The sequence below is a fragment of the Juglans microcarpa x Juglans regia genome, chromosome 1S (genome assembly GCF_004785595.1).
Source record: "Juglans microcarpa x Juglans regia isolate MS1-56 chromosome 1S, Jm3101_v1.0, whole genome shotgun sequence".
NCBI lineage: Eukaryota > Viridiplantae > Streptophyta > Magnoliopsida > Fagales > Juglandaceae > Juglans > Juglans microcarpa x Juglans regia.
In genome coordinates, this window is record NC_054595.1 from 24,462,278 (window position 1) to 24,472,832 (window position 10,555).

At 31.4% G+C, this 10,555-nt stretch overlaps 1 protein-coding gene across 2 annotated transcripts; it reads right to left on the reverse strand.

Moving 5' to 3' along the window:
- Window positions 1–3,608: 3,608 nt before the first annotated feature.
- Window positions 3,609–5,880, reverse strand: LOC121246667 (sm-like protein LSM1B). 2 transcript variants are annotated; one of them, XM_041144899.1, is made up of 5 exons: window positions 5,597–5,880; window positions 4,693–4,761; window positions 4,490–4,605; window positions 4,340–4,402; window positions 3,609–3,902 (listed from the first exon to the last, which is right to left on the reverse strand). In XM_041144899.1, the coding sequence occupies exons 1-5, from the start codon at window positions 5,655–5,657 to the stop codon at window positions 3,825–3,827; spliced, it is 387 nt and encodes a 128-aa protein (XP_041000833.1). In that variant the 5' UTR covers window positions 5,658–5,880; the 3' UTR covers window positions 3,609–3,824. The 2 variants fall into 2 exon arrangements, with proteins under 2 accessions (XP_041000833.1, XP_041000834.1); XM_041144900.1 differs by lacking the exon at window positions 4,693–4,761.
- Between the last annotated feature and the right edge of the window lie 4,675 nt (window positions 5,881–10,555).

Consider the following 10,555-nt stretch of genomic DNA (forward strand, 5'->3'; position numbering starts at 1 on the left):
AAAATCATCAGTGAAAGTGAGCAAGTACCTTTTCTTGCTATTTGAGATTGGATTAATCGGTCCACAAATGTTTGCATGCACTAACTGTAGAATTTCAGCAGCTCGCCAGTTGCTTTTCTTTGAAATTGAAGACCTGTGTTGTTTTCCCACCAAACAATCTTTGCATAGTTTAGAGGGAGGCTGAAATTGTGGTAATCCATTCACCATCTTCCTTTGTTGAAGAGTCTTTAGACCTTGAAAACTCAAGTGGCCATATCGACAATGCCAAAGCTGCAAAATGTCTTCTGTGACTGTGTTAAAACAAGTAGATGAAATAGGCTGGGATAGAGCATGCACCACAAACATCCGATTTGAAGACATTTTGGTATCCATAATCAAACCATTCTGTGAATGAAAGACCTTACACTTGCCATGTTGAAACAGAATGGTAAGCCCTTTTTCTTGTAATTGTCCAATACTCAGCAAATTGTTCTTCAACTCAGGGACATAAAAGACTCCTGTGATGATCTGTGTCATTTCATTCACTTTCAGCCTTACATTCCCCTTTCCTAATACAGACATGATTGTGTTGTTCCCAAGCTTCACTGAATCTCGAAAGGTTACATCAAAATCTGAGAAATAATCCTTTTTTCCACACATATGATTGCTGCATCCAGAGTCAAGAAACCACGTATCTTCTCAACTGGTTTTGTTTAGATCCACATACGCCATCAACAACATTTCCTCTTGATTTTCTGCATAGTTTGCCTTTGTCTCTCGGTAAAAGGTATTTAAAGATGTAGTGGTAACTAACCACTAAACCAGTAAGATAAAAATAAAAACTAACCAACTATTGTTGTCGGCCGATGATCTTCTACCAAAATTTCATTTCGCACCAGACTCGCTCAATGTTCGTATCTAAGGGTGCAATTACGCGTTTCACACCAAATCTTGACAGATTATACTTAAGTAATCAAATAATCACCAAAAAATAAGTAATGTAAGCAAATTAAGCGAGTTTGATCTTTGAAAATAACCAAAACTCGGCAAATTAACGAACTTAATTATTTACCGTACGTAACAGTCTCCATTGGCGGAGGTAGAGGTGTCGCTGGGACTAGGGAGAGAAGAGTAGATTCCCTCGCTGCCAGCATGGACGACAAAGGCGTTGCCTTTGGCGGCGAATCTCTCTCCGGCGTATTCATGAACCGAAGCTTCGATTCCAATGTAAACAGAGCACAGGCACAGCAGAGTGAGAGCCGTGCGGGCACCGGAGAGCCGCGTCAATGGAGCGAAGCTTCTGGAGCCACAGAGAGAGTGACTGAGTGAGGGAACGAAAGTCAGTCTCAAATCTCAATGTCTCAGGTAGAACATCTGTTCCACATGAGCTATAAAGCTTCTGTTTTTCTTTCTTTCTTCTGTCGTTTTTACTGGTTTTGTTTCGGTTACTACAGGTAACGTCTAGTTTTTTAGAATTCTTAAACTGCATTTGCATGTTGAATTAATTTGAATTGAATTGAATTGAATTGTGATAATAAAATATTATTATAATATTATTTTTTAATATTATTATTATTTTAAAATTTAAAAAAATTAAATTATTTATTATATTCTATTTCAACTCATCATTACAATTTTTTTAAATTTTAATACAAAATATAATAAACAATTCAAATTTTTTAAATTTTAAAATAATAATAATATTAAAACATAATATTCTAATAATATTTTATCATTTCAACTTAACTCAACTCAATTCAACATCTAAATGCAGTCTTACTCTCCATCCATTTGTGATTTTTATACTTCTAGACATGAATATATGTGTATTTAAATTAAAAAATAATAATAAATGACATGTTGGTATATTAATATAACATAGGAGTTGATAAATAAAAATTTTCTTAATTTGTTTTAATGGTACTACAGGTTTAGTACAGGGAAAATGTTATCTTAGCAGATTTTAGCTCTTATTACATTTTTATTTTTTATTTTATTTTTAATATTAAAAATAAAAATAAACTGTATTAGCGATACTTGTCGTAAGACTCTTGCAAGAGTTTTAAGAACGATATTAGAAAGAAAAATTTTAAACATAAACTTCACACTACTGCACACCACTTAAAAATATCAACACGTTTAACAAAATGATGCAAAGTGCAAACTCAAACCGATCGTAGGAGATCCGGATTCACATTATACGTTAATAGCATTGAACTACTTTTAATTTACGCAAATATGACAAAAAGATCAAACTTAGATTCTGCACAAATATTGCCTTAATTGTACAAACTCAAACTGACATGGAGATCCTACGTTGAGCGTGTCGAACTACCTCAGGAAGGTAAGTATGTGGAAATATGACAAGAAACATAAATCTTCCTTGAGTTTAGGTAATATCAGTTGTTTTTTTTAATCTAAATCATCTTTTACATTTACTTTATTTTTGCATTTTTAAGAAATATTTCGTTTTAAAATTTTGAAAGTAATTCTAATCTCGATTTATGTATTTCATTTTTTATGAAATAATTAGAATTTTTCATTTTTGAAAAATTCAAAATTTTCATTTTTCATAATTTTGAATTTTGAAACTATTTAAGCATGACTTGTTGGGTTCATTAAACGATTTTGAATTTTATCAATAGACTATATTTTTAGAGTTTATTTTTGTTTTGCATATTTCTTAGTCTCAATCCCTAGTTTCTGTTTATCAGTCACTATTCACTATCCCACATCCAATGAAAAAATTGTAGATATGAAATGTGAGAATGAATAGTGACTGATGAGTAAAATTTCTCAAAACAAATCTAGCCAAAATCGAGATTAGAATCACTCATAAAACTTGAAAACGAAAGATTTCTTAAAATAACACAATTAAACAAAAATAGACATAGAAGCTAAACCCAGATCCCCCAAATCACTATGGGTTTGCATAACCATCCCAACCATTTTATTACAAGAGATGTTTCATTCATAAAAGAATTTTATAAAAGAAAATTCACAAATATGTTATATTAGATAATAATTTTATTTATTTATTATAGTGTATATATGATATGCACATCAAACCATTTTAATTTATAAGTTTACTTTTATAATATTTATTTGCAGTTGCATATCTAACACTTCTATTTTATTGTTATTTGGACATAATTCTCCTCTAAATTAGGTTAGTTCAAGTTTTTGTCAAACCCTCTATAAATATAAGAAATGTCTGTTAAGCACGCGACAAACATCTACCTTTTCTTTTATAAGTTTTAACTTAAAATTTTGACATAATTCTTTTAAATGAATTGGAAAAAAGTTTCTTATCTAAATTTGAAGGAAATTTCTATTCATATTATTTTAGGAGAATTAGATATGTTTAATATTTCAGTGATTTCACTTATAATGCAATAACTTCTCTAAATAAAAGTATTACCCATTTAAAGTCAGTTGAAGAATTAATACCGAATGAAAAGGGCTTGAATTGCCTAACAACATTAATCCATCTCCAAAAGGCTTTTCAGAGGGAAATTCCGGCATTTCCCCACTCAACAAAAAAGAATTGGCAGCATCGGATTCATGGAAAAAAAGCAACTTCCAACGTCATTTTTAGATTTGAATTTATAAATTATAAGAGGAAGTAATGGTTTATGAACTTCAAACCCCCATTAAAATCATCAATCTTCTACATCAAAGAAGTAGTTGTATTCATTCAAACAAATATTACAAAGATTTTGGCCCTCTTTAAGTTTTAACACCTATCAATATCCAACAGCCAACAGAGAGAGAGAGAGAGAGAGAGAAGCCGCTGTAATATTTGCGGACAGACGTGAAAGAACTCCATGAAGTAGCAAACGTCATTAATCCAGGTCAAGGAATTCCATTCTTTTCCTCATGGACCCTTTAAGATCTGTAGCTTCCCTTTCTGCTTTCTGTGCCTGAAAATTTTTAATGCAGTTCAGAGAGAGAGAGTGGAAGTCCAATGAAGAAAAAAATACAGGGCAAAGCACGACCCGCCTCAAAACACTTCGTGTTAGTAAATTAGATAGCATTATAAACCTAGATATGCTGCTGTGTGGTCCACAATTCTACGTAAAGAAAGAACCTTTTTGAGAAGAATCGTTGAGCTTATTACCTCATGTCCGTGGCACATCCAGAAGCTTAGAAAAATATAGTGATACAATAACAAAAGACACTCATCTATAAAAATAAAAAAAGGCACTCATCTCAACAAATACTAGCTATCTGTATTATGAACTGCACTTCACAGTTGCACTGGTAACTATGGCAGATATAATGACAATTCACAATCGTGCCTGCTCAGCATATCAATGCCCCGACACACTAGTAGAAATTATCACAGGGAAATGCTTACCCTTTTAATTTCTGCTTCTGAAACACGAGTCATGTGAGGGGGAAGTTCCTCTCTCTCCAAGTCCTAAAAAAATAAGTGCAGATCTTAATAAAACACAAGGGTGCTCATTTCACACAACAGATATGAAAGGTATCTAATAGTCCGCCATACCAACTCCCCAATTAAAACAACATTCTCTCCACGGATTATATATAGGCCCAAAGTAATGTCACAATAAAGATCACCAACAATAACTCTCTCACATGCTTCCTCAAGTACGGCGTTAGCTGAAATATGAGAAATATAACATTTTCAGTCATTAAAAAAACTATAGCATGTGAAACATGGAACAATAAGAACGAAAAAATTAGTACCAAATTGATCAAAAGAACGAAGAATCCCCAAGAACTTTCGACCATCTCGCAGCAGTACAAGAAGTTTCTCTGTAGCATTAATAACAATGTAAGACCAAAGAAAGGAAAATAAAAGTGCTACATTCTGAATTTGTAAGCCGTTTTGAGTTACAACCCATGCAACCATGTGCTTCAGAGTCATATTGTGATAATACTTCATGTTAAATAAGGTAGAACAAAGGACACACAGAGCCCCGCATAAGAAAACCAAGATGTTAAAGTAGACCCATTCAATCAATCTCTCACTAATGCATCAAGCAAATATTTTTTGTACGAAGTATTCATATTTCCTAAAAGATGAGGTATCCCAAGCTAGAAACCAATAGTATATATTCTAAACATAAGGCCCAAAAACATGATCCTTGAGACTCAGAGCACCAAGTAAGCGTAATAATAACTTTTCCCTGCTTGTGAAGAGAAACAGGTAAGAGAGGGAATTCAGAGGGGCTAAGCTTCACGTTGCATGTGCAATGAACTGGAAAGAGTTTTAAAAGAATGGGAAAAGAAAGACCTCTGTACGGAAATGGAAAGAAATAAACAGAAAGTCTTAATGCCACGCTCATGCTACTACATAAACAATAAATTAGGAAAAAGAAATCCAGATGATTCTTTGCAGAGCACAACAAAATTACAAAAAAACATTGTCACATTGAAACAACTACTACTCTAATCCCTTTCTCGGTTATATCCATAAGATCACATCATGAAGTGTTGCCGCATCTCAAAATTCATAACCAAGAAAAAAATTTGTCCAAAATTTAAACTACTAACGTCCAAGAAAAAAAATAAAGCACATCAGCAATTCGGAAGCGTTTAAATGTTACTATAAGCCAGAGAGAGAGAGAGAGAGAGAGAGAGAGAGTACTGTCAAGATAGCTGGCGAGAGAGGTCGAGAGGTAGACGTCTTCCGGCCCTGCCCAAGACATTGATGACCTCAAAATTAAGCTTTTTCGGTATCTTAAAAACCACCGAAAAAATCTTTATAAACAAAACCAATAATGGCATTGGCAGCTCAGATTTCTCTATGATATGCCACCCAACCTCCGAGAAGCCTAACTCCAACGAAAATATTCGAAAAGAACAAAACCTAAAGATTTTCCGATCCAAATCCCTAGAAAGTAAGATACCAAAGAAGTGGTGGCGGGGGGGGGGGGGGGGGGGGGGGGGGGGGGGGGGGGGGGGGGGGGGGGGGGGGGGGGGGGGAAAGGGGGGGGTTGATATTTCTCTTCCGGATTGGTGGGTCTAGGCGGGGCTGTATAATGCGCTGAGATCCAATCGCACCGGAAGAGATTCAGGAGGGGATTGACGGGAATTGGAACGAAAATAGAGAGAAAACGTGGAATATCTTTTTCTTCTCCTCCTCCTCCTCCTCCGGAGTCGACTTTGATTTTGATTAGGGTTAGGAAGAGCAGCAGGTGGTGGGGGGAGAAGTTGGAGAAAGACAAGCTGTGAAGTTGGAAGTACTTCAGGCTCGCGATCTCTGTTTAATTTTCATGGGTACGGCACTAAACGGCTTGTAGGATTCCCTTTCCCCTCAACTATATATCTTATATGTAATAAGTGGCAATAAGCAGCTGTCGTATACTATTTTTTTCAATTTTATCCTTCACTATCTATATATTTTACGTTCGTACTGTGTCCCTGATTTTACCGAGTGAATTTTGCCCAATTAATTTTGTTATTATCCTGTTTTAAATATGTTTACATTTCTTTTTCATTTTGATCTCTATTCTCGTACGTTCTGGATTTCACTTTTTTGGCAGTTGTCGTACACTATTTTTTTTGATTTTATCCTACATCATCTATATATTTTAAATTTGTACTTTCTGATTTTGCCGACTGAATTTTGCCCAATTATTTTCGTTATTATCCTGTTTTAAATATGTTTACGTTTCTTTTCCATTTTAATCTCTACTCTCGTACGTTCTGGATTTCACTTTTTTGCCGCACACTATTTTTTGTCGATTTATTTTTGTTGTTATTCTGTTTTGCCGATTTACTTCTTCAAGTTTCCTACCGCTTTCCAAGCTGTTATCAAATTCAATTTTTTATTTTTTTTCCACCGATTGCGGTTTACTATAAAAGCAATTGTCACCGTCACATTTTCTACTCTTCTCGTTGCTCTAAATTACCAAAATCTACTTCTTGCTTCTGGATTTACAATTTGCTGTCAAAGTTTGTTACTTGCCTTTCGGATTTCAAATTAAATTCGGTATGCTCTTCGTTTGGTTTTATGTTTTATTAATTATGATTTTTTTTTTTTTTGCTTTCATAAAATGGTAAATAGTTATGGATGTGAAAAAATATTTATGTCTTTCATGATTATGGAAAGGATTAATTACAGTTTAGCAAAATTATATTATAGACTCATAAGATCAGGACAGAATTACTTTCATATTCATGATATGCATATACATAACATAAAAGAGATATACGTAAGAGAGATATAAATAACATGTCATCAATTTTCGGGTTGAATATTCTACACTTTTTTTTATGAATTTTTTTTTTTTTTGCTTTCATAAAATAGTAAATAGTTATGGATGTGAAAAAAAATTTATGTCTTTTATGATTATAGAAAGGATTAATTACAGTTTAGCAAAATTATATTGTAGACTCATAAGATCGAGACAGAATTACTTTCATATTCATAACATGCATATACATAACATAAAAGAGATATACATAAGAGAGATATAAATAACATGTCAACAGTTCTCGGGTTGAATATTCTACACTTTTTTTTTAAGTATTTCCAAACTAAACACTTCAAATTCCAAAAGTTTTAGGCCAAAACTCATAACATAAATTATATTGTAGACACATAACATCGTCACAGAATTAGCTCTACATTTTTCAAAAGTTTAAGCCAAAACTCATAACATGATTTCTAATGTAGACACATAACATCATGACAGTTAGTTTTACATTGATAAAATGCATATACATAACATAAAAGACATATATGTAAAACACATATAAATAACATGTCGAGAATTTTTTGGTTGAATATCTTACACTTTCTTTTTAAGTATTTCCAGACTTAATACTTAAAAATCTAAAGATTTAAGCCAAAACTCATAACATGTAATAGGTATGTTAAATATGTATCAAACATAAAAATTTCCAAGCATTAAAAACGTTGGCATACGTAGATGCAGATCTTTACAAAACAGAACAAAAAAATCAAAACTTTAACAAGCACAACAGAAAATATAGAAAAAATAAACAAGATAAAGATCAAACAGAAAAAAGTAAAATAAAATAAAGACTAATCAGGAGAAAAAAAAATTACAATCAAATCTGAAGACAATATCTTGAAAGATTAGAACATCTGTTGAGATTTATGGAAAGAAAAAAGTGCCAGAAAAAGAGAGAAACAAAACAAAGAAAGAATAGAGAAGAGCGGAATCATCCTGAAATAAAAATTTAGATAAAATCAGAACAAAAAAATCAAAACTTTTACAAGCATAACAGAAAATATAGAAAAAATAAACAAAATAAAGGTCAAATAGAAAAAAATAAAATGAAAAAATAAAAAAATAGGGAAGAACAGAATGAGCTCACTCAGATCTGAACACAAAAACAAAAAACAAAACAAACCCGCTCAGATCTATTTTAGATCTATAAAGATAAACCCAAAAAAATAGACCATTCATATATGAACATGAGCTTTTCAAATATGTGAAGATCTGTTCAGATCTATAGAGAAAAAATATGGAGAAACGGAAAAGCCAAAAAAATAAAACCATTTGCAGCAAAAAAAAAAAAACCTACAGATCATGTCGCGATGAAGTTCCTTTTCTCGCTTGCAGCCTCGCCTTCTGATGGAAATCCGGAATAGGCCCTTGGATATATTGTACTGACATGCAAAGAAAGAAAAAAATAAAAAATAAAAAATCAAGATTAGATCCATAGACGGGAGAAAGTTAAAATTTTTTAGGCATATCTTGTTCTTTTGTTGAGAAGAAGATAAGAGAATAAAACAAAGTGTAGACGGAAAGAAACTGAGAAGAAGAAAGGTGAGAAAAAGAAAGAGAACGAGAGAGAGGAGAAGAAGTATCTGGAGAGCGGCGAAAATGAAAACGCAAAACTGATAAGGACGTATTTATACGTCTGCTCGTAGCCTTAGGGTTTCCTCTTTGTAAAAACGACGCCGTTCTAAGTCTGGGATGGGTGTTATGGAGTGTGCTGAAAACGGCGCCGTTTTGGGTCACTTGGGGTGCTGATTCGGCTGGGCTTGTGGGCTGATTTTCTTCCTCTTTTTTCTTTTGGGCCTTTAATTGAACAAAAAAATAAAAAACTGATAAAATTAATATTATTAATAAAATTATCCATATAAATTTTACTAATATAATTATAAAACTTCATGATATAAAAATATATAGTCTATTATAATTTTTTTTTTTACAGGTATTTTTGTTCTTGTTCTTCATTTATTGTTCTTTATTATTGTTATATTATAATTATAAACATTATACAAATCATGTCTATGATATGTATTGTAAATAAGAAAATAAGTTTTAAAAACATAAACATAAATATGTATTCCATTTATAGTAAAGATTTATATGTTGTGATTATCAATATTTTATACATAACAAATGTTAATTTTTTATGATAAAAAATAAAAACTTAAAATATAAATGAAACTCTATTCTCTAATATTTAAAATTAAGAAATTATATAAATCTAGGTTATTGTTTTGTTATTTTTTGTGGATTGATGAGTAATCAATTTTTCATATGTTTTCATGTGTTAAATAAATATATGATTAAATTATTTAAAACTTATTTAACAACTATTGTTATACGAATAAAAACTATAGAAAATATATATATATATATATAAACAAAAGAAAAAAAATTTAGGATATTACACATTTTTTATTTGTGATCTCACAAATTTTATTGCTGTTATGTAGTTATTTTTTTTCCTGACAGTTAGTTAGTCACTTATTATAATTGAATTTAAATAAAAAATATTAACAAATTATATTTTAATATGTTAGCGTAACTTTATGTCTAAAAAATAATATTAACATCTCAAGATTCAACTTAGGATTCAGATTAACTACTTGATAACCATAACATAGAAATTTTAAGTATAAATAGATAGATTTATGTCTATATTTTTAAAATTTTTTTATTGTTTACAATAAATATTATACACATGATTTGCATGATATTTATAACTATAATACAAAAACCTACAATAACCAAATCACAACTTTGAGAAGTATACGGCCGACTTTTATGATTGTCGAACATCCCAATCTAGCTGTCAGAGCAGCTGAATGAGTTTTGTTCCTATTTTTTGTCATGCCTATTCATACCAAAGTTCAACAGATTGACTGAATAAATAGTTATATAACCATATCATACACTTCAAAATACCCTTCACATCTAAAATATATATGGTTATTCATTCAACGAACATGTCGAACTATAATGTGAATAGGCACGGCAAAGATCAAGAACAAAATCCATTTAGTTACTTTGATAACTAGGTTGGGATGCTCGATGATTATAAAAGTCGGCCGCATACTTTTCAAAGTTGTGACTTGGTTCTTGTAAGTTATTGTATTATAGTTATAAACATTATGCAGATCCTGTATATAATGTTTATTGTAAACAAAAAAAAATTTCTAAAAATATAAACATAAATCTGTCTATTTATAATTGGAAAAAAAAATAGATGAAAAAGAAAAAAAAGTAGTTTAAAAATAAGATGATTGTAAGTTCACCCAATCCCTCTATCTTCCAATCTTACAAATTTGTCTTATTATATAGTTGTTTATGTTTGTGACGGTTACATAATCACT